The sequence below is a fragment of the Ochotona curzoniae genome, unplaced genomic scaffold (genome assembly GCF_017591425.1).
Source record: "Ochotona curzoniae isolate NIBS_2020 unplaced genomic scaffold, NIBS_Ocur_1.0 contig_3520, whole genome shotgun sequence".
NCBI lineage: Eukaryota > Metazoa > Chordata > Mammalia > Lagomorpha > Ochotonidae > Ochotona > Ochotona curzoniae.
The window spans coordinates 11,699,064-11,720,878 of record NW_024465894.1 but is presented as its reverse complement, the minus strand read 5'-3'; the positions used below and the strand labels follow the sequence as shown (position 1 = coordinate 11,720,878).

Here is a 21,815-nt window from a genome sequence, read left to right as displayed (position 1 = left end):
AAGAGCCTGTGCCCCCACTCCCCCTGTCTCTGAGGCGACAGGCATGGATGGAGCTGAGCTGGTCTACCGGCTCTCTTCACACATGACTGGGCTTCTGGGTGGCAGGCAGGGAGCAGAACACAGAATTCAGAGCAGGCTCATGGTGCGGGGCTGACTCAGGCATCCCTGCGTTGGTTCTGATGTGTGCAGCCTGCCTGCCTTCCCTGTTCTCCCAGCCCCTGCCTTCATCTCCATGCCACAACGTGGGGCCCTCAGGAGGTGACGGGGCCATGGGGGCTTGGTCTTCAGGAGGGGTCAAGGTGGGTGCAGGTCCCCAGAAGCGGTGAACTCAGCTCCTGCCCTCACTCCCCGTGACACCTCCAGGCAGTGGTGCTGGGTTTCACACAGCATACAGGCACTAATGCAAGCCATCTCTTGCTGAGTTGCATGGGGAACCACACAACAGGTGGTTTGGAATGCAGATTCCAGGCCTCCTAGCCCCAGGAAGCTGGCTTGGAACATTCAGTCGCTGGGCCCCCGACAGAGCTGCTTTTTGCTCCTCTCTGCTCACACCTCTGAGGCAGGCAAGCCCCAGGCTACACCTGGAGAGATCTTGAGTCTCACAGAAGATTCTTGAAGGCACTGGGGCCCAGAGTATGTGTGATTCTCCACTGAGAGTCCTCCTGGGCCTGCTCCAGGCCTGCCTAGTCTCCCTGGCCGGACCCCACAATGAAGGATATCCGTATTCACTTTGTGCTGAGGTCAGGAAAATTTCAGCTCAGTTGCCAGAGAGCATCATGGGGATGCGTCCCACAGCTGACGGGAATCAGGCTCTACCTATGGATCCTGACCTAGTACATGGTGATGCTGGTCCCTCCTCCCCACTCTACTCCTATGTTATAGAGCCCCAAATTCTGGGGGCACCAGCGGCTAGGCCGGGTTGGGGATGGAAGCCTGGATGGACAGCTTATTTCTATAGTGATGTGGGCTGTGTGAATCAGAAGGGTGGCCCAGGAACCAAGGAGGAGGGGGCACAGCAGCCTCTCCCACCCCTGCCTTGCCCTTTCCCTGGCACGCACAGGGGTGACTCCCGGCCCCAGCAGGAGGTGCTCTTGGCTGAGGCCAATGGAGCTTTGCCGGCAGCTCACAAAACTAACCTCCAGGAACCGATGAGTGAATAGCCTGGCTCTCACAGGCCTCTGTAGGATCATCGGGAGCAGGTGCTCACGTTCTCAGCTGCCTCCCAGAGGAGGCCCATGTGGGAGGCTGTGGGATTGTACACCTTCCATTTCCTCTCCAGACTCAGCTGCCCTGCCCTGTGGGTCCTGGGGTCACAGCCAAAGTCAAATCCAATCCTTGCTTCAGGGGGTGTTGCCATGGGACCCTAAGGCAGGAAACCATTCCCACATCTCCCCAACAGCGAGCTCCTTTAACCTGGAGCCCAACGGGGCGACTATGTTCCTTCCTCAACTCAGGGTGGCAGCTGGGCCTGCCTAACCCAGAGCCCCCTGGGAGGGTCCACAGTGATGGTGGTGTCCCCTACCAAACATTTGCACGCTTCATAGCAGGTGCCAGCAGGGCCTGCTCAGAATATTCTGCAATGGTGGGGACAGTTGCTTGCCCTCCAGGTACAGGTGAATGAGGGTTTGACAGCCTTGAGTCTGGTGCAGCCCATGGGGTCCACAGCTAGAGGGACGCAGGGGGACTGGTCTGGGGTGAATCCTCCAGGGATGTCTGTGAATCGGTGCCCTCTGAGGAGAAGCTGCCTCCAGGGGTCCGGGGGGCCCGGCTGGACTTAGAGAGTCGTGGCCGGAAGAGGGCTGCAAGGAACCGCTCGGGGGCGAGCTCTGGGTGCCCAGCCTGGCCAGACTCGCAATTTCCATCTGGCCTCCCCCGGGCACTCCGAGGCGGCCAGCGGGGTTTGGCTAGCCGATCCATACCTAGCGAGTTCTGCAAAGGCACGTCCCTCTTGCTCTTGGAAGTGACCTCTCCACTGGGCCCCTGGCCCTTGGCAGCCACCCCCCTCAGCTCGGGGGGTGTCCTGTGGGCAGCGGGCACCCCCGGGCTTGAACAGTGGGCCAGGGCCTTGTGCAGGAGGGCCTGAGTCTCCTCGTGTCTTGCCCGGGCCTCCTCCCACAGGTCCTGGCCCAGACCAGCCTGGCTCAGGGAGGCCACCTGCAGCTCCATAGCTGTGAATTTCTCAGTGGAGAACTCGGACACCAGGCGCTGTATGTAGCGGTGAAGGCGGCGCTGATCCCCAGGGCTGGCCCGTTGGCCTTTGCCCAGCCTGAGCTGGCTCACCAGGTCCTGACAATCCATGTGGAACCATGCTAGCTGGGGAGAAGAGAAGGCAGGGGTTCAGGCTGGCAGGGGAACCTTGGGAGGGGCTTGGGACAAAGAATCGCTAGAATGAAACCCGGGGTGGTCATGATCTTGCTCACGCTGAAGATAATGGTTCTCCCATGCACCTGCCACTTGGAAATGGACCCCAGCCTCTTACAAGGGGCCCACAAGGACTTTCCCTCCTATAAAGTGGGAGCTGCATTAGAACGATGATGCGTGAGAACCTGGCTCCTTGGTTCAGGGTGCTGAGGGAGGAGCTCGGTGCTGTGCCTTGAGTGCTGAGTGTTTGCCTGGCACCCAGCATGTCCTGTCTGAACATAAAGCACTCAACCAGCAGCCCATTTCACACAGGAGCAAACTGAGACTCAGGGCAGAAACTTCACTTGCCCCCAGTCATACAGCGAGTCAGGGTGGAGGGACTGGGGCTTGTCACTCAGGTCTGTTCTGTCTCTGTGGGCAGAGCAGAAAGTGGTCCAGGCAGGGGCGTGCCCTGACAGTCACCCAGTAGGACAGGCATCTGCATCAGGTGGCGGGCCACGCCCAGCCCCCCAGCCCTGCGATCCTGTGCCGCTGGCTGTGATTCTGTTTATACCCATGTCCCCCATCCGAGGGCCTGCAGATTGCCAAGGAGGCCGCACACTCCCCGCAGCTCGTGAAAAACATAATCCTTCTCTCCATTAATTCCGAGGCCGACAGCGAGCTGTTAGGCAATGAGGATTGGAGGGCCATTTTCTCCGAGGAGGCCATCTTTCCGTGGATTAAGGGAACTTGTCTTTAGATGAATGGCTTCATATTCGCGGCAGCACACAGAGCTCATGGCTGGCAAAGGGCTCCATAAATCTCCCTGAGCTGCACCATCGGGTTATTCTTATTTAGGGCCACAGCAGTGGCACGCACGCTCCCCGCCTGGGGCCTAGCCCAGCACGGGGCTGCTGCGTCATCTGTCTGACCCCGGGCTTAGCTATCCAGGCCCAGCTGGACACATGGGGCTGGCAACTCAGGAAGCATAGTGCCCACAGTGCCTGAGGGCCAGCGAATGCCAGCTAGCCAGAGAGGGTTGTGGTGGAGACTCCAGCCGGGGATGTCCGGGCTAGCATAGTAGAACCATGGCAAGCACCAGGCAGTAAAGAAAGGGGCAGGGAGAAGGAGTAGGGGCTGGTGGTGGTGTGACAGAGAGGGCGTCCTGGAGGAGGAGATCAGAGTTCAACATAGGAACCAGCTCACGGCCACGAGGGGCCTCCCAGACTGAGGGTCCAGTATGTGCAAGGCGACCTCAGACCTAGAACAAATTCAGCTGAGCCAGGGAAGGCCAAGGGGGCTGAAACCCAGGAACCAGGGAAAAAAAAGCTTCTAGAAGGCCCCCACCAACCTTCGAGGTGTTGTTCCTGTTCACCATAGGAATGAGGACTTGGCCATTACACTCACACTGTGGACCAGACCCTGGGTTGGGGGAAATCAGAGTTTTGTTTGGTCCCCAAGCCAGATTTCTGGCTTGGCAGCCCAGCTGTGTGCCATTAGGCAGCTGTGTCCTGGGGCAGGGTTCTCCTGTATGAAATGGGCGTGTTCTTCCTACAGGGTGGAATGGCTCCTGTGCGGTTCTATCTCCTCCCCCTCCATGAAATGGGTCTGTATGAGCTCTCCAGAGAAGACACTGGAATGTTTAAGGGCAGGGTCACAGCTGTGCCCAAAGCCACCGCTGCCTCCCCAGCAGGACTGAGGAAGTAAACCATGCCAGAAGGCTGGTGTCAGGCAGAGCACTCCTCTCTCCGACTGCACCTGCCATACCTGCTCTATTTGTGGGGATGGAGCCCAGCCTCACCTTCTTGCAGAAGCGGTGCAGGTGGAGCAGTGTCTCCAGGTCTGTGCGCTGGCGCTCGGCTGCCATGTAGAAGTGGGTCAGCTTGGCTTGGAAGGCCCGCTGTGTACGGGCAAAGGCCGCCAGCTCCGGGAATCCTGTTTGCCCCACCTCGCCCGAGCCGCCTCCGGCTGCAGCTCCCAGCTGTGCCGCCTGCTTGGACAGCTCCAGGCCTCGGCGGTACTGGGCCTGAGGGTGGAGAACGGGGGAGCCTCCACTCAGGTCCTGAACTGGGGGATCCCCAGGAGTCAAGAAACTCCCACTGCCACTTTGTCTCCTCCTCCATGAGATGCGTCTGTATTAGCTCTCCAGGTCTCTGCCTTGCTGGACTTCTGGAAGATTCTCTGAACCCAAAGCCTAGGCTGGGGGCTCTCCACTGTGTCCCCACCACAGTCCTTGTGTTTCTTGTTTGTATGCTGCCCCCTAATCTCCACCAGCCTGGGAGTTCCTGGGGGTCAGGCAGGCTCACTCTGTGCCCCAACACCAAGGGTCCCATTTCTTGCCCTGGCAAAGCCCTTGATGTCTGAGGATGTCTGAACAAGTCCAAAGTAAGGCCCTGGACACCGCATTTTAAGAAACACCCTCAGAACTTGCCAGTGGACTTTGGATCGGCAGTCTGGGAAGGCTTCCTGGAGGAGATGACATCACTGCTGACCCACCCTGGTCTCCTTGCTGTCCCTGGACTGTTGTGCAGTTTCCTACCTCCACTTGTAGGATCACCCCCTTGGATGCTGTCGCCCCCACCCCAGGTGCTGCACCCCGTCCCGTGGCTCAGGACGCACCGCAGCCTGCAGGAAGAAGTCTTCAAACTCAGCATGCGCCTTCTCCACAGTCTCCAGGCTGCCGTCCTCGGGGGTCAGCGCCTGCAGGCACTGACTGCCCTGCTGCTCCATCCACTCGCTGACCTAGGGTGGGGAGGCTGGTGAGCTCCCTGTCTCTGGAACTCAGGGGGACCCAGGCCAGCTTGTCCCCATTTACCGGAGAACTGTCCAGGATCAGGAGTGTGGAACAACACTTGGGTGAGGGGTTGGGGTGAGGAGGGCACTGTTCAAATCCTCAAAGGGAGGGGCCACTTAAAGTCACAGGGTAGCAAATGCAACTCCCTGGGTGGGTCATAATGGGGCAGCCTGGGGATACAGTGGTGAGCGCCCCGACTCTGGAGGAATGCAAGCTCCAGAGGTGGGGAGCAAGGCTCCGACCACACTGGGCAGATTGCTTCCTTCTCCGGAGCTCACAGGTGAAGGCTCGGGGTGGGGCTCAGGGGTACATGGCTACTCCTCCTTCTGTGTACCCACAAAAGTACACACAAGTTCTTTACCCTGGTGAAGCCTGCCACCTGCTCTGCCCCAAGGATGGGTGCCTGACACGGGAGGGACCACTGTCTGCCAGCCCGGAGGACGCAGGCTCAATCCCCGCCTGCTCCTCAGGGAAACCTGGCTCCTAGGGCTGCAGGCTATGCAGGGCCTCCCCTGGCCACTGCCAATCCCTACCAGCCTCCCCTTTCACCTGGTGGATGGCACCTTCCAGGTGACCCAGGCGAACTCGGAGGTCCAGCTTCCCTAGGAGGTGGTTGGATGTGGTGACCAGGACATGAAGCTGCTCATCCACGAGGCCATACAGAGTGGTGGCTTCAGCCAGATGGGCCCTGGAGACAGGGGCAGGTGGAACAGGTACTCAGTGCCCCCCCTGCCCATTGGCTCCACTCCTACCCCAACTCTGGGACCCCAGCCTGAATTTCCAACTGCTGACTTGCTGTGTGATCATGGGCAGTTCCCTACACGTGTCTGGGCCTTTAGGGGCCTGGGAGGACCCAGGCTGCAGCAGTGAGGACAAAGAGCCAGCCTCCTCCCTCCAAGGGACACAAGGCCCACTGGACACAACTGGCTTCGAACTCCAGTGGTTCAGGACAGGACCCGTACAATCCTCTCAGTGCTTGGCTATGAAGTGGGATAACCACACATTCTCATCACCAGGTCTCCATTTCACAGAGGGAAAAACTGAGGTCTCCCCCAGCCCCAGAGGGAAATGACGTTTACCGTGGTGGTCTGTTTGGGTGACCAGTGCAGGGCTATTTCCACATACGAGCTCAAGAAACAAGTCAAGCCAAGGAAGGGTGCAGATGGGAATGTCAGGCCAGCATGGCCATCCATGGGAAATGAGGAACGTCAACCCTCAGCCCTCTCCCCTGCCCCTTATGGTCTCCCTGGTCTGTCCGTATGTTTGCCTGTTTGCAGCTCCCCCAGGGATCGCTGGCCTTCCAGGGAACGGTGCAAGGGCAGCCTAGCCAGGGAGGGAGAGGGTTAGGCAGGCTGGGCCCACAGAGGCTCATCAGTGGAGCAAATCCTCCTGGCAGCTCCTGTGGGACCACAGCGCCCCCTGGTGGAGCTTCCAGCAACCAGGCATCCTCCATAGGAGCAGAGCCTGCCACCCAAGCTGAGTGAGGGGCACCCCACCTCATGTTGCTCCTCCTCCCAGACTGCTCACCCAGTCCCTCTGTGCTGACTGCTCCAGAGTCTAAGGGTGCAAATTGGGGTGGTGTGTTCAAACTTCTGGGGCCAGGCAGCCCAGGGCTCACATCCCGGCCCCACTACATCCCTATTCTGTGATCCTGAACTTGACCCATAACTTCTCTGAGCCACAGACTCCCCTACTATAAATTAAGGTTAACACCAGGGCCTGTCTCAGGCATGGGAATTACATGGGTCAGTATTTGTAAGTCCTTAGAACAATGGTGCACACATGGCTAAGCGCTGTTTAAGTGTTGGATCAATAAACAAATGGATCTTAAAAGCTTAGGCAAGCTTCACACTTGACTCCTGGATACAAGTAGCTGTTTTATAATGGAAAGAAAACACTTCCAGCTTCTGACCTATTTCTGGTTTTTTTTAAGATGTATGTTTTGAAAGGCAGAGTTACATAAAGGGGGGAGAGAGAAAGAGAAAGGGACAGACTTCCACCCAACGGCTCATTCCCCAAAGAACTGCAACGGCCAGGGCAGGTCTTCCATGTGAGTACAGGGGCCCAAGCATTTCAGCTGTTTTCCCAAGGGCATTAGCAGGGATCTGGGTTGGAAGTGGAGCAGCTGGGATTCGAACCAGTGTTCACATGGGATGTCAGTATTGCTCAACCGGCTGTGCCACAGTGCCAGACCATATGATCAATTTCATTACTGACTCCCTCCCACTCCCTAAATGCAAGAAAGTGGGGTGCAGCCCGGAATGCCTGTTAACAGCCAGGAGATCTGAGATCCCTGACAAGCCATGTGGTTCTCCAGGGCAGGCCCAGGAGCCTGCAGGGAGGGAGAGCTGTATCAGGGTACAATGCCCAGGTGGCCTGACTTCAAATCCCTATCAGCCATTAGCAGTTGTCCACATTACTGAGCCCATCAGCCAACTGAGGACGTGGTTGGGCCCCACAGGGTTCCCACCAAGAGCAACCGATTCAGCCTTTGAAGGGGCTTGACTCAGCCTACAGGTCTCAAAAAAATGCATAGTAAGCAAGGGTGACCAGGAGCAGAGAGGTCTGTCCTCTGGTGCCCACCTCAGCCTGGGTATGACTACTGGGGCTGAAGGACAAGGTATTTGCCAAAAGCCTGACTCCCAGCTGCTCTGCTTCTGATCCAGCTCCATGCTAATAGCTTGGGAAAGCAGCAGAGGATGGCTCAAAGCCTTGGGATCCTGCACCCGCGTGGGAGACCCCTGGATGGAGCTCCCAGCTCCTGGCTTCAGTCTGGCACCGCCCAGGTTGTGGCCATTTGGGGAATGAACCAGAAGAGGGAAGATTTGTCTTTCTCTTCCCCTCTCTGTCATGCTGCCTTTCAAATAAAATAAATCTTTTTTTTTAAAAGGAATTTAGCAAGGTGTGGAGTGGGGCACCTGGAAGCGCCTGATCCAGGCTCCTTGGGGCCTGCCTGTGTGTCTCCTCAGTGTTAGAGTGTGGGTAAATATTGGAATGCTAGAATGGCATGTTTTTGTTGGGCAGTGTGCTGAGAAAACTGCTACTTTGCTAGGCCAGGAGGTGCCTGGACTCTGGGAGGATGCCGCTTTAGCGATAAATCTGTTCTTTGCTGCCCTGCAACCTTGTGATCTATCAACTAACCCAGGTGCAGGAGGGCAGGGGCGCACCTCTCCTCTGGTCCCAGGAACAGGAGGAAGGGTGTGAAAATGGGATGAGCCATAAAGATAATGGGTGTGTGGGAACGGAACAGACTGCCTGTGCCTGGAGGCCATAAAAAATTAACATGTCTAAGGTTGTTACTTTTGATGTATTTCTCAGCCCCAAAGGGACTATATAATCTTCTGTCTTGGGCTCATTTGAGGTCCTACCGCCACTTGGCTGGCCTGAGTGCCCCAAGTCCGGTCTGACCCCAGCATGCTGGCGCGATAAACTCTGTTTGCATTGCCAGCGAGACTCTTTGTTCTCTGGGGGTTGACTAGCTTGCACCCTGACCTCCGGGGCTTTAGCCCGGACTCTAACACTCAGCAGGTGGCTCCCAGGCCCCCAGGGCGGCAGGATAGGGATGGGGAGGAGAGGTTTAGCATCCATACCTGACGTCTGGGTTGGCATCCAGCTGGCCAGCCTTACGCCGCAGCCTGGCCAAGGTGGCTCCACCTTCCCGCTGGAGGCCCAGGAGGCACGGATCTCTCAACACAACCTCCATCAGTTCCTTGAACTTGCTCATGTACCTGGTGGCCTCCTGTAGGCACAGGGAGCTACCCTCAGATCCTACCCCACTGTCCCTGGGCAACCTGCCAAGGGCTCCCCACACCCAGATCAAGCCTGACTTCTCCATCCTCTAGAAAGTGTACACGTTTTCATATACTTCACTCATCACCATGGCAACCACACTGGCCCAAGCCTCAGCATCTCTTGGTGTAACGCCTGTCTTAGCCTATGCCTTGCTCTCCTTGCTGCCCTCTGGCTCCCCCCACAGTCTGTTCTACACGTGGCAGCTGAAAGGATCCTCCCCCTGCTTTAAACTCAGCAGGCTTATGAGGAATCCCAGCCCAGATCCTCCTTGTCCTTGCCCTGCATCCACCCTCCCCCACCACCGCCCAGTGCTTCCTTCCACTGGTCTCCTTGCCATGCCCGAGTATCTCACGCAGAATCCTACGTCAGGGCCTTTGCACATACTCTCTGCCTGTCTCAAAGCCCTGTCCACGCCTTGCATGCCAGGCCTTCCTTCCCCATCATTCTCCATCTCACTTCCACAGCAGCGGGCACACATTGTGGCCCTGTCTCCATGCCCTGTGGTCCATGTTCACCATGAGTGCCAGGAAGGCAGGGACAAGTCAGCTTGCCCTGGGCTGGGTCTCCAGCGAGGTCTCTGCTCTGTAGTGGGGGGCCTAATACCTGCCAGCTGATACAATCAACCAACAACGGGGACGGTGACACCGGCTCTACTGGCCCTGACCCTGACCCCTCGGCCCCTTGAGGCGGGTGGTTTCATGTGGCTTCCTTGTCTGTGCCCCAGGCTCACCTGCACCCCCTCAGGGAGGTCCCCCTTCTCGAACTCCTCGATGGATGCCCGTAGCAGGGATGAGGCCTGGCGCAGGGCAGCCAGGAAAGGGTCCAGCCTCTGCAGGCAGAAAGGGAGTCACCCAGGGCCTGGCAGGCATACGCAGGCAGTGCCCGGCCCCAGAGGTCCTGCTTCCAATCATCTGGGCAGGGCCTGAGAACATGCATTTCACACAAGTTCCCAGGGGAGGCTGAGGCTGCAGGTCAGGTGGAGGTGGGGTGGGCAGACTATGGGAAGCACTGGTGTTGAAAATGAGAGATGGAGAGAGGAAGACGACGGGCCTGAAGATCTCTCAGGGCAGTGGGGGACATCTCATGGGAGGGGAGGGACAGCAGAGGATGGACTTTGGGGCACCTCCTCGACTGGGTCCCCTTTTGGCCCAGTTCTGCCAGTTCTGCTGTGACACCTGGGGCAGGTTACTCACCCTCTCTGTGCCTCTGTGTAAAACAGGCTCGGGAGGACCCCTAGGCCAGAGGGTTGTGTGAGGATCAGGAGGGTTCATGCGCTCAAGGCACTCAGAAAAGAACCCAGCACACAGCTAATCTCTGGAGGTACCGCTACCACGGAGCAGGCAGGGGCCAGGAGGAGTTGAGCCACAATGCAATACTGGGACAGCATACAACAGAAACCAAGTCCCTGGCCACCAGCAGTGCCAGGCTGGGGCTGGGCAGCCCAGGGCTGTTCAGGGGCGTGGGTTTCTGCGTGGTCTAAGCTCACAGTGCACATGCCATGGTGTAGTCACCCCAGGCCACGGGTCCTCGGGTGATAATAGAACATGGAAACACTCCTTGAGGGAGGGTGGGGGTCGGGGTGCAGTCCTGCAGGGAGGGGCCCAGAAGAGTTTGTTTATTTCCTCCTTTGTGCAATAGGAAGCTATTCTGCTGCCCCCACCGCACGCTGAGTGCCTGAGCAGATCTCCAAATGCTGATTCTCAGTTAACACAGATAGGCCTCTTAGCAGGTGCTGGACAGGCCTCTAAACTGTTTAATTCAACCTCACAAGAAACCCTCTGTGAGGGGATCCCCTTCCGTTGAATGAGGAAACCAAGGCCCAGAGAAGGTGAGTGACTCAGCCGAGGTCACACAGCAGTGCTGGGATTGGAGCCCAGGCTGTGCAGCCCCGCATGGTCTGTGTCTATTTCTGAACCAGACCAATGGTGATGGATTCAAGGGACAGGATAGGGAGGGAGGCGTGAGAGGGAGTGAGGAAGCTGTGATGGCAGACACCTGGAAGAATTGCACCCACTCGCTGTGGCAGTAGGGGAAGGGGCCTCCCAGGGCTGCGGGCAGCTGGCCGGGCTCCACGTGCTGGCTGAGGGCCTCCAGGGAGGGCAGCACTTCCACCTGCAGGCAAAGCAGTGAGTCAGGAGGACCACGGCACTCAGGGTGGGGACAGACCTCTGAGACGGTCCTGCCCGGATCCCTGCCCCAGAACCAGGAAGGATCCAGGCCTGACCAACAGCATCCTGGACAACCAATCATTTCCAGAAGCTCCAAGAAATCAAAATTCAGAACCAGTTTCTGGAGAAGGAATGGCAAACAGCACTCACAGCGATGCTCTCCCAGCCTGTGCTCATGGCAGACATCATTAATCAATCTCACCACCTGGCCCTGCTCAGCTGGCTCCTTCCTAGCTCCCCAGGCAATCAAGTCCGGGCTGGAAGCTGGTCTCCCTCCTCAAGTGACGCCTTTGTCATTTTTGCGCCATTCTCTGGCCACCCCAAGATGCTGTCCCCTTTCATGGGAAAGGTCACTGGCTCCTAACAGAGTCCCCTAAGGTGCAGAGGTCACCTTAGACCATGGCTGCCCCAAGCATGCAACAGCTGCAGTTACGCAGGTTTGGGATAATTCTCTGGGGTTTGAAATCCTCCTGTGATTCTTGCCACTCACGGTGTGGTCCCTGGACCTAGCAGCCCCTGGCAGTCCCTGGCAGCCCCTGGCAGCCCCTGGGAGCCCCTGGCAGCGTGTGAAAAACACAAAATTCCAGGCTCCATCCAGAACCACTGAATCCAGAGACATGTGAGTTTGAAATGCGTGCAGGTCATCATGGGCCTCTCTCCTAGCCAGAGGGTGAGGGGGTGTGACACAAGTGGGTTGACCTCTTCTATGGCTGCCCCATGGCGGCAGGGGTAGGGTATCCACATTCATCACCATGGGGCCAGGCACTAACCCACAGGAGCATCCAGGCGCTTTCCTGTAGAGTCTCAAATCAGCTCCACCTCTGTGTTCATTAGGGACAGAAACACAGGAAGGGATGAGAGATGGACTAGGTGACGCTTGTCCCACTGGCGTGACATCCTCTGCCCCTCCTCCCTGTGCTTGCCAGGAGCTGCCGAGGTGGCCATAGGGAAGTGGTTCTGGACAGCTTGTATTTAGTGCCCTAGCCCAGCTGTGTCATCCCCAGCACTCCTGACCCGGCACAGCCACCGCCTCCTCTCACCTGGACATCGGGGTTCGTCTTCAGCTGGAGGGCACCCTGCTCCTCCCCCAGGAAGAGGACATTTTGGATGCAGGCAGGAGCCAGCGCCTGTCAAGGACAACTCAGAGACACTCGGCACAAGTGGCCATCAACCCCCCCCCCACTCCCCTTCACTCTCTCCTCCTCCCCTCTGGCTCAGGCAAACAGACCACAGGGACCAGGCAGCCCCCGCCAAGGGCTGAGACCTTGGAGTGACATATTTGGGCAGGGACTGGCTGCAAGTGCAGAGAGCAGCAGGTCTCCCAGAATGGTCCCCTCTCTGGGCCTTAATCTCCCTACCAGTGAGGTTTGCATCATCTCAGCCAATTAGTGTGCTGCATTTCCTGGGTCTGATGGATGGCCGGCTGAACCCACCACAGCTCAGACACCAGCTCTGCGACCTCAGGGGAAGAGCTCTCTGACCCCTTGCTGGTGAGACACCCTGGGATGTCCGAGCTGCCACCGAGGGGAAGGGCGGCACCTCCTGGCAAATGGAGTAAGGGAGAGCCAGGGCATCCTCTAAGTGCTTGGATGGCGCTGCATCTGCAGCTCATTAACTCTTGTGTGGTCCAGCTTTGTGACTAAAGAACATTCTGTGTCTCTAAGCATCCTGAGGCTGAGATTTCTGCCCTGGGTGCCCCAGTACCAGCCCTGAGCCCCCAGGCCTGATGCCTGTCAAGAGACCCTGGCAGCACCTCCCACTCACCTGGGCAGCCTGCAGGGCACCCACCAGACCGGCCTGTGGGGGTTGCTTCCTGGCATCCATCACCACCACCACCCCAGTGGCTTTCTCTTCGGACCTGTGGATGGAGCAGAATGGCAGTCTTGTGGGTGGCCTCAGGTCCTGCCAGGCAGATGGGCCTCAGGGAAGCCCCAGGCCACTGGCCACTGAAAAGACTGGAGTGACAGGTGACCTTTCTCCCCTCTGAGACCAGGCTCTGATGTCCTCCCCGAACGAGAAGCCCTCCACAAGTCCCAGGCGTAGGTCACGGCTCGCTCCATAGCGAGTCAGAAACGCTCGTTGCCACTGTCCCGGTTTCACACACATCCCCCGTGTTGTCCAAGAACCCATGTCTTGCGGGCTGGCTTTTGGTTGGTTGAAGCCAACCTTAGTCCCAACGCCTCTAGCTGGCCATTTCAAATTGGGATTTCTAGTCCTCATAGCCAAATACCCACCTGCGGCAACCACAGTGTATCAAGCTGGCAATGGGCCATTTGTCAGAGTTTTCCAAACTGGCCCAATTGTCTGGACTAATAGAACTGCTGAGCTTACCCACCCATGTCTGGCCAGCAGGTACAGGATAGGGCCAGGCTGGCCGCGTGCCTCCTGGCATGCTTGGCCATTTGATGGTCAGGAAGGCTTGGACAATAGCACCTGTCCTCCCTCCAAGCCTCACCAACCACCACCAGTTTTTGACACAATCAGAGGTCCTTGTGTAGCTAGAGATGGTGGACCGGGCAAGGAGAGGTCACGGCTCTCTGGCTCAGAGACCATGCTGTCCATGTCTGCCAGTCTCACCACCCCAGAAGGGGAAACAGAGGCACAGACAGGCAAAATGGCAGACAGTGTGAGCAGCCTGTGGCGTGATACCGCCAGGTGATTTCTGGCTTCAAGTCCTCTGCCTGCCCTCGCTGGGGCCGTGCTGGTGGCTCTGTCTCAAGCCTGGAGGCCCTTTAAGGACAGGGGAGGAGGCTCTGGGCCCCTTGGAGCAGGCACCAATGCAGTGTCCATTCAGAGTGCACATGGGAAACCCAGCAGGCACCCAAGAACCTGGTGTGCACCCCATTCACCATGCATACCTGCCTCCCTGCCTCATACAGCTCTCCTCGGTGCTGGGCGCCCGTGTGTGGCTGCCCTACAGACAGGGGAGGCTGTGTGGCAAGTTGGTGGGGTTCCAGGGCTGGGTCCTCCACAGCAAGCTGTTTCTCAGGCCAAACTAGGGGTCCCTTCTTGCGCTAAGGCCAGGAGAGCCGCTGCATCTTCAACAGGAGGGAAAGCACCCTCAGTGGCCAGCAGGTGGCAGTGTTGGTTCCCACGGGAAGAAAGTTGCAAAACATTGTGTCCTCTTTCCCCGGCTCCCTACTGGCCACAAACACCTGCAGTGGGCGGGGGTGATTGGGGGAGCGAGGCTGTAGCCTGAACAATATCTGCTCTGGCTAGGGGCCCAGCCTCAGAGGGGAGAATGGTGCTTTTTCCCCAGACGGTCCCACTTTCAGTCCACATGCGAGCTGAGGGCTGAGCTGGTTAGAAACCAGCTTGGCTCACTCATCCCTCAGTCATTCACTTTTTCCTACATTTACTCCATAAATCTCTCATTCAGGTGCCGGCTCAACAGCCACCTCCTCCGGGGAGCCTTCCCTGCTTTCCCACCCTTTCCATGTTCCAGTGGGATTCCAAGTGTGGTCCTCACTCTAGTAGCACCACCAGTAAACTTAGTGGATTTAGAATCATGCATCTCTCACATGCCTCTCCTTGCTGCACCCCACATATGCCCCTGCAGGTGCTGGGCCATGGCCGAGGCTGGCTCTGTGAACAGATGCCTGAGTAGAAGGACAAGGGGCCCAGTCCAGTGTTGAGGCAGGGATGGGGAGGGGTCAGGGGAAGGGTCAGGCCCTCACCTGGGGATGGCACACAGGTAGGACAGCAGCTGAGTCACCTCTGAGGCTGTGCACCAGGACTCCTCCCAGGCCCCTTGGCTGGTGGACACCAGGAGCAGCGGCCGCCCAGCCCTGTCCCGGCTGCCTACAGGAGAGGACACAGGACCAGTGAGAATGTGGGTAGCCACCAGAACTTCCTCGGAAGCCTCCAGGCCTCTGCCAGCTCTGGTCGCTCCACCTGGAAGCCCCTTTCTCTCCTCCTTCCATGAACTCTGAACTCGTATTCAACCCTCAACACCTTGCTGAAAAGCCCCTTCCTAGAGCCTGCCTCCCTCACTCCCTTCCCCTGCCGAGATGGTCACCCTCCCCGGGACTCCCTCTAGAGGGCGCCCTCAGAGGCAAAACTCAAAATGTGCTCCAGGCTCATACACAGTCAGGGGTTCAGGCCCCAGCTCTGCCTTCTCTGTGTGTCCTTCGGCAGGCCCAGGCCCACATGACTCAGAATTCTCATCCATTATGTGGAACTGAAGTGCTGAGCTGGCCAGGTAGATTCTAGGGTGCCCTGGGACAGCTCCCTACTAACACAAACCCTGGAAGGCAGCAGGTGGCTGGCTCAAGGACTCGGGCCCTGCTGCACAAGTGGGGAAGGCCCAGATGGAGCTGTGGGCTTCTGGTTCTGACTTGACCCAGCCAGCCCTGGCTGTAGTGGGAATCTGAGGATTGAACTAGCAGATCGAGGATCTCTCTCTCTCTCTCTCTCTCGTCTTTCTCTCTCTACTCTGTCTGTGTCTCTGCCTTTCAAATAAAATGGAAATGAAGAAAATATCAGGAAAAGCCTAAGAAAATAAATAATGCAGATCCCAAGAATCACCTGACATGGAAGGGCTTGAGGGCAGTGTGGTCTCCGCCTGGCTCAGTGTGTGCAGCCCTGGGGCCCCAGCTCACTGCGATGCATCATGTCCCTGAACCCATTTTCCTGGTACAGAAATTGAGACCTGGCAGGGGTGAGCAGTTTCCAGATCTCCCACGCTCAGGCCTGTCTGCCAGGGCGAGACTTGCACCTCATTCTCCCTAGAACCTTGGGTCACACCAAGAACTGGAGCTCAGGTCAGTGACACTCGTCCCCTGCTCTAAAACCTGCCGTGATTCCCTGGGGACTTCAACCTGGTCCTTCCAGCCTCACTTCAGCCCCTGAGCATTATGGGATAAACTGTCACTCCCTCCCCATCAAGATCCTGGAAGTCCCAAACCCCAGGGCCTGAGCCTGTGGCCCTGTTGGAGTTGGGGCCTTTAAGGAGGCTGTGAGGATGCCACGTGGTGCCTAGGGTATGTGGGCACAAGCAGAAACGACTGCTGGCTCTACAGGAAGAGGACTGTTGCATGCCGAGAAAGGACTACAAGAGCAGCAGACTCCACCAGCTAAAGAGGGAGGCCTCTAAAAGTTTCAGACCTGCCAACACCTTGACCTTGAACATGAGCTCCAAGCTGTGAGAAAGTAGATTTCTGCTGTAAAACCACAAATGGATGCACAGCTTCCCCTGGCCACCTGTGGCCCAGGAAGGCAGGTGGTGGGCGAGCCAGAGAGAGGCTGCAGTAACAGGGAGTCAAGATCAGGGCCAGAACAGCCAGCTGGGAGGGAAGGGCCATGCGGGGAAGGGGCTCAAGGAGCAAGGCCAAGATTGCTAAGGGTAAAAGATGGGGACGGGAGAAGTCACGAGGGTCCTGTCCATGCACCTGGGGACCATCTGTGTATGCAGCAATGCCCACGGATGACAAAAGCAAGGTAGCAAGCGAACCAGTGTACCTGCACTCCGTGACACAGAGAAGCAAGTGACCTCTGCCACGGCACACAGCAGCCGTGAAGAAGCTGGATTCCACAGGTGGCCTTCCTCCCCAGGCCGAGTCCTAAGATGGCTAGGACCTGAGAGTTCAGAACATGGCAGCCCTCAGAGGCCCGGGACACTGTGGGCACCACGGCTAGGGGAGCAAGCAACAAGGCTCCCAGAGAGATGACCCAGGGGCTGTGAGGTGATGCTTCTGTGAGATGCATGGACAGGTGGAGCCGAGAGCCTTATAGAAGCATCCGGCTCTAGGAAGTCGGATGGAATTGCAGGACGGTCCCAAAGCACTGTGGTCTCTCTTGCTCCCCAGGCTTTGGCAGATGCTGTTCCCTCTATCTGGAATGCTGTTTCCAACTCTTTACCTGAATGACTCATCTTGCAAGTCTGTGCTTTACGCTGCTTCCAGTAGGAAGCCCTCCCCTGGGTTGGGCCCCTCATCTGTGCTCCCACAGCTGCTGTACTTCCTTGTTGGTTTTACCCTGGATTGCACCAACCTGCTGGGAAAGGCTGTTGAGTGTAGGCACGCTGAGAGCAGGGAGTACATTAGACATATTCCCTGATGAAGACCAGGGCTGAGGGCTCATTCACTATTCATTGAGTCAACAGAAGACGGGAGGGATAACACCTGCTGTCCCTCCCAGGTCCCCAGCTGGCAGAGCACCCACGCCCTGGCAGCTGAAAGGCCTCACTGCAAGTGGCTTTTAGACGCCCCATTTCCGAAGAGTTGCCCTCCACTGGCCTGGACCACCGACTCGCTCAGCATCTGCTTCTACGGTCAGCTGCAGGCGGTGACTCACACGTCCTGGGTTAGATCACAGTTAATGGCTAACAGATCCAGGCTCACAGAATATCAGCCCCGCATGCCTGAAAATGGAGCCAGCTCTGTGGTGTGGTCGATGCTCCAGGGGTCGAGCCACAGTCTCGCTCAGTTCCTGCACCTGCCCTGTCCTGCTTTCTCCCCTTCCCGTCTCCTGAGAGCTCTCCTCTAGTAAACCACTTCCCACAATCCATGTCTCAGGCTCCTTTCTAGGGAACCCTATGACCACCTTGCCTCTCTAGAATTTAGAGGATGGACAGATGAATGGATGGATAGATAGATGAATGATGAATGGATGGATGGATGGATGGATGGATGGATGGACGGGCAGTTGAGCTGAAAGATGGAAAGCTAGATGGATGCACAGATGAATGGATGGAAGAACAGAGCAATTCATGTGTGGATGGATGGATGGATGAGTGGATGGATGGGTGGAAGAATGGACAGGTGGGTGGATGGGAGGCTGGATGAGCCAATAGATAGATGAGCTGACAGATGGGTGGCTGGTTGGATACCTGGAAACTGTTTTCATCTAATCCAGTTCCTTCATAGGAAAGATGAGGAAACTGAGACTCAGAACCCAGGCCTCCAAGGCTTTGCATATCTCTGCCCCACCCACCAGCACCTGAGGATGCCTGGGACCTCCCCACCAGTTCCCCGCCCCCCACCCACTCCAGTCCCTGGAACCTGGCAGGCATGCTATCCTGGAGTGAAGAATCTTGTCACCCGGAACCCCAGCCCCTGGTGCAGGCCCCGGGGACTCCTCAAACCCGACAGCGGGGCCTCTCTGGGGGTGGCTGGCTGAGGCTGGTGGGAAGGCCGTCTGCGCCCTGGGCCCGAGGCCTGAGTCAGCGGCTGAGCCAGATGTTTTGGTCTGAGCTGTCCCATCTGGGAAAAGCAACAACAAAGGAGAGGATGTTAAACAGAAGTTGGGTTTCCGAAGGGAACATGCTCTCTTTTTCACCCTCTGACTAATATCAACTGCTTACAACTCTTCCCACTCACAGCTTCCTACTGTGTGCCAGGCATGGTGCCAAACTCTTCTGGAATCTTATTGTGCCGTGAGAACAACTCTGTGAGGCAGGTAAGATCCCCACTGAGCAGACAGGGACACCTGGACTCAGAGAGATCAAGTCCTTAGCCAGGACCACACAGGCCAGGGCATGGCAAAGCTGGCGACACAAGCTGGGACTCTCACAGCACAATGACAGCACCTTGCTCAAGTTCAGCCTCACCAGGCTTCCAGCTCCTTCACACTGCAACTGAACCCCTAAGCTGAGCCAGCTCTCTGTGCCTCACAGCCAGAACCGCCCTCCCGCCCCCGCACCTGCTTGTCCCTTGGCCCATACCTTTCCCTAAGGCTTTGGCTTCCTGGGATCTGGGGGAGTCCAGTTGGGGTGAGGCCTCTGCTGGAGGCACAGAGGACGGCCTCGGACCTTCTAGGAATGAGAAGTGCAGCCTAGGAATTGGGGACCCAAAGAAGGAAGGGTCTCCATCAGGAGAGACCATGAACTTGGGGAGTCTCCCGTTTCCGTCTTGGGTCTTCTCCACCTTGGCTGCAACAGCTAGGCCTGCAGGAGAGGCTGGGGGCAGGCGAGGAGAGGAAACCTGTCTGGGTCCGGACCTGGGTTGGGTCCTGTTCTCTGGCTTTCCCAGCAGTCTCTGTGTCTCACAGGTGGCTGGTTCTTTGCAGACACCAGCCCTAAGGTCAGTTGTGCAGTCCAGCCGCTCCTCAAGCGCATCCAGGTTGGGCTCTGGGGGTTGCTGTCCCGAATCACAGGCAGGTGCATCAAGGACCATCTTTGGTTTCTGGCGTCCAATGCCAGGTTCCTCTTGGGAGCTTGCTGGCTGCACAGAAGCCAATCCCAAGGCCAGTTCCCCACTGTCACCCGGGAGTGGCAGCATTCTCTGAGGGTCAGAAATGTGCTGAGTTCCAGAGAGCCTGGCTGGTGTCCCCAAAGCACCAGCCCTGGGGGACACCACCTCCCTCCCAGGAAACCCTCCGTTGCTGGCTTTGGATAAGTCCAGGAGTGCCACATAGTCTCCTCCGCAGTCCTGGCTGACCCCATGGTCCAGCTGCAAGGTCTCCTCGCCAGGCCTGGCCTGCTGCACCTTGATGAGCCCCGGATATTTGTTCCCGTGAGTCCTGCCCTTGCCCGCAGCCAGACCCTGGCTGAGAAACATCCGGCTGCTTGGGCAGCCGGCCTCATGCAGCTCTTGGGGGTCACTCAAACTGAGTGCTTCTGGTGGAGGAGGCCTCCCAGCTGGAGAGACAACACTTAAGGCACGTGGTCCAGCATCCACAAACTCTGGACTAGTGAGTTTGGTCCAAGACACAGGTGCAATTCCATTTTCTGAAGCAACCAGGCAGTTCCGGAGGGCTCTTCCCTCCAGGTCACTGTTGATAGCTTCTAGCCACTCGCGGGTGAAAAGCACAGGGTAGGATGATGCGGGGACGGGCTTCCGGTCCACACTGCGGAGGTCCGAGGAGAGGTACTTGACCGTGATGCAGGCAGATTGCTCCTCTCGGGGCTCGACTTGGAGATAGAAGTCCCCCGGACGCAGCAGGAGGGCACTGAGTGGTGCCAAGTGGAGCACAACCTCCTCCTGCAGGCAGAGCGGCCAGCCCTGGTGCAGGAAGAGGCGGTGTGAGTAGGGGGCCTGCGGAGACATGGGGTGGCATCATGCACGTCAGCCCTAGAAGCCTCCACCCTGGGACTTTTTTTTTTTTTGTTCTCCCAAAGGGAATCTTGCCAGGGTCAGGGACAGGCTCGCCATGTTCCTGGCAGTAAAGCAGCAGGGAGGTCAGCCATGCCCATCTGTGGTGATTTCCTGGCACAGACAAGGCCTGCTTTGTAATTCTCACTTCGCAGATGAACAAAAGAACTGTGGGTCAGGGAGGGAAATCCATTGGCTTGGTCACACAGCAAATGTGGCAAACGGAACCTGCTGTATGTCGCCAAGTCCCAAACGACTCCCCATGGGCAAGTGGCCTCCTGTGTGTGGTGACAGTTGAGACAGTCAGCTGGGGAGGCTGGCCCCTTGCAATTTTACAGGGAGACGTGAGGAAGTGTGCCAACATAACCAGCACCCCCTGGGCATCCGCTATGGGTCAGACCCTGGGCTGAGTGGTGAAAACCAGCTCTGTAGTACCTGCCATGCTGTTACCCCTAGGGAACACGGACAGAGAGCTGAAATGCACACCCCTCCATCCAGGCAGGAGAAGCCTGGATTTGAACCTGGGGCACCTGACTGCAATGGCCACACTGCCCATCCCATGTTACTCCCTTCTGTTCTGAGATGGCATGGGTTTGCTAGAATGCCAGCCAAGCTGAACTCACTGACAGTGAAAGATTAAAAACGTGGGAAAGCCAAGATCCTGTTCCTGAGAAAAATGAGGAAGTGCTCAGTGTAGTGCGGCTTTGATGGCCAACCAGAGGAAGTGGGTGGTTGAGCGGCTCCTCAGGGGAGAAGCAAGGATGGGGCAGGCCCCCTTCGGAATGTCGGCACGGATGTGGGGAGTCAGTTGCGGGTGTAGCTACCACAAGCTGCCATAGCTCCAGCCCCTGGATGGTGGGTGGGCTCTACTTGCCAGGCTCTAGGCTAAGGGATTCCAACAGGTGGCCTCTCTTTCCTTCTGCTCCTTGCCCTGGAATTGCCACACATGATTTCCTTCTGCAACTGAAAGCCTTCTCCAACATGCAGGCCTTGCCGCGGTGCTGCTCCAGGTGTGTGCTATCAGGCTGGTGGGGCCAGGGAGCTCTGCGGGTTCTCAAGGTTTGGGTGTTAGGGGGTGGGTACTGAGCAGTCACAGAGCAGGGGACAGCAGGTAAAACCCCCCCCCCCAGAAGGCTTGATCTCTTAGAACCATTCTCCATCTTTTTCTTTAGAAATCTCCACTCACAATGCCTGTATTGGTACAGTGGGTTAAGCTCCTGATTGTGAGGCCGTCATCCCACATGAGTTTGGATTTCAGTCCCAGCTGCTCTACTTCCAATCTAACTCCCTGCAGATGGTCTAGGAAAACAGCAGAAGATGGTCCAAGCATGAGGGCCCTGCCACCCATGCAGGAGAGCCACATGGAATTCCAGCTTCTAGTATCAGATTAGCACAGTCTTCTTGGTCGTTGCAATCATTTAAAGAGTCAGCTAGAAGATTTCTCACTCTCTTCCACATCAATAAATAATTTAAGAAATATTTATCTATTTGAAAGGCTAAGTGAGAGAGTGGGGGCGAGACAGAAAGATCTTCTGTCCTTAGATTCACTCACAAAGGCCAGGGCTGAGTCAAGCCAAAGCCAGGAACCTCATCTGGATCTTCCAATGGGTGCCAGGAGCCCAAGCACTTGGGACATATTTTGTTGGTTTTTCCAGGCCACTAGCAAGGGGCTGGATTGAAAGTGAAGTA

The 21,815-nt window shown here is 57.3% G+C and overlaps 1 protein-coding gene across 1 annotated transcript in view; it reads right to left on the bottom strand.

Moving 5' to 3' along the window:
• Positions 1-1,665: 1,665 nt before the first annotated feature.
• The window catches only part of KIAA1755 (KIAA1755 ortholog), a 30,457-nt gene continuing 10,307 nt past the window's right edge, over positions 1,666-21,815 (bottom strand). Inside the window, exons 4-15 of the mRNA XM_040981244.1 lie at positions 18,758-20,069; positions 18,096-18,296; positions 14,772-14,895; positions 12,859-12,952; positions 12,135-12,221; positions 10,922-11,038; positions 9,657-9,755; positions 8,725-8,873; positions 5,684-5,822; positions 4,960-5,082; positions 4,142-4,366; positions 1,666-2,313 (exon numbers count right to left, since the gene is read on the bottom strand). Coding sequence (XP_040837178.1) covers positions 1,666-2,313; positions 4,142-4,366; positions 4,960-5,082; positions 5,684-5,822; positions 8,725-8,873; positions 9,657-9,755; positions 10,922-11,038; positions 12,135-12,221; positions 12,859-12,952; positions 14,772-14,895; positions 18,096-18,296; positions 18,758-20,069 — 3,318 coding nt within the window. The remainder of the gene's footprint in view (positions 2,314-4,141; positions 4,367-4,959; positions 5,083-5,683; positions 5,823-8,724; positions 8,874-9,656; positions 9,756-10,921; positions 11,039-12,134; positions 12,222-12,858; positions 12,953-14,771; positions 14,896-18,095; positions 18,297-18,757; positions 20,070-21,815) is intronic.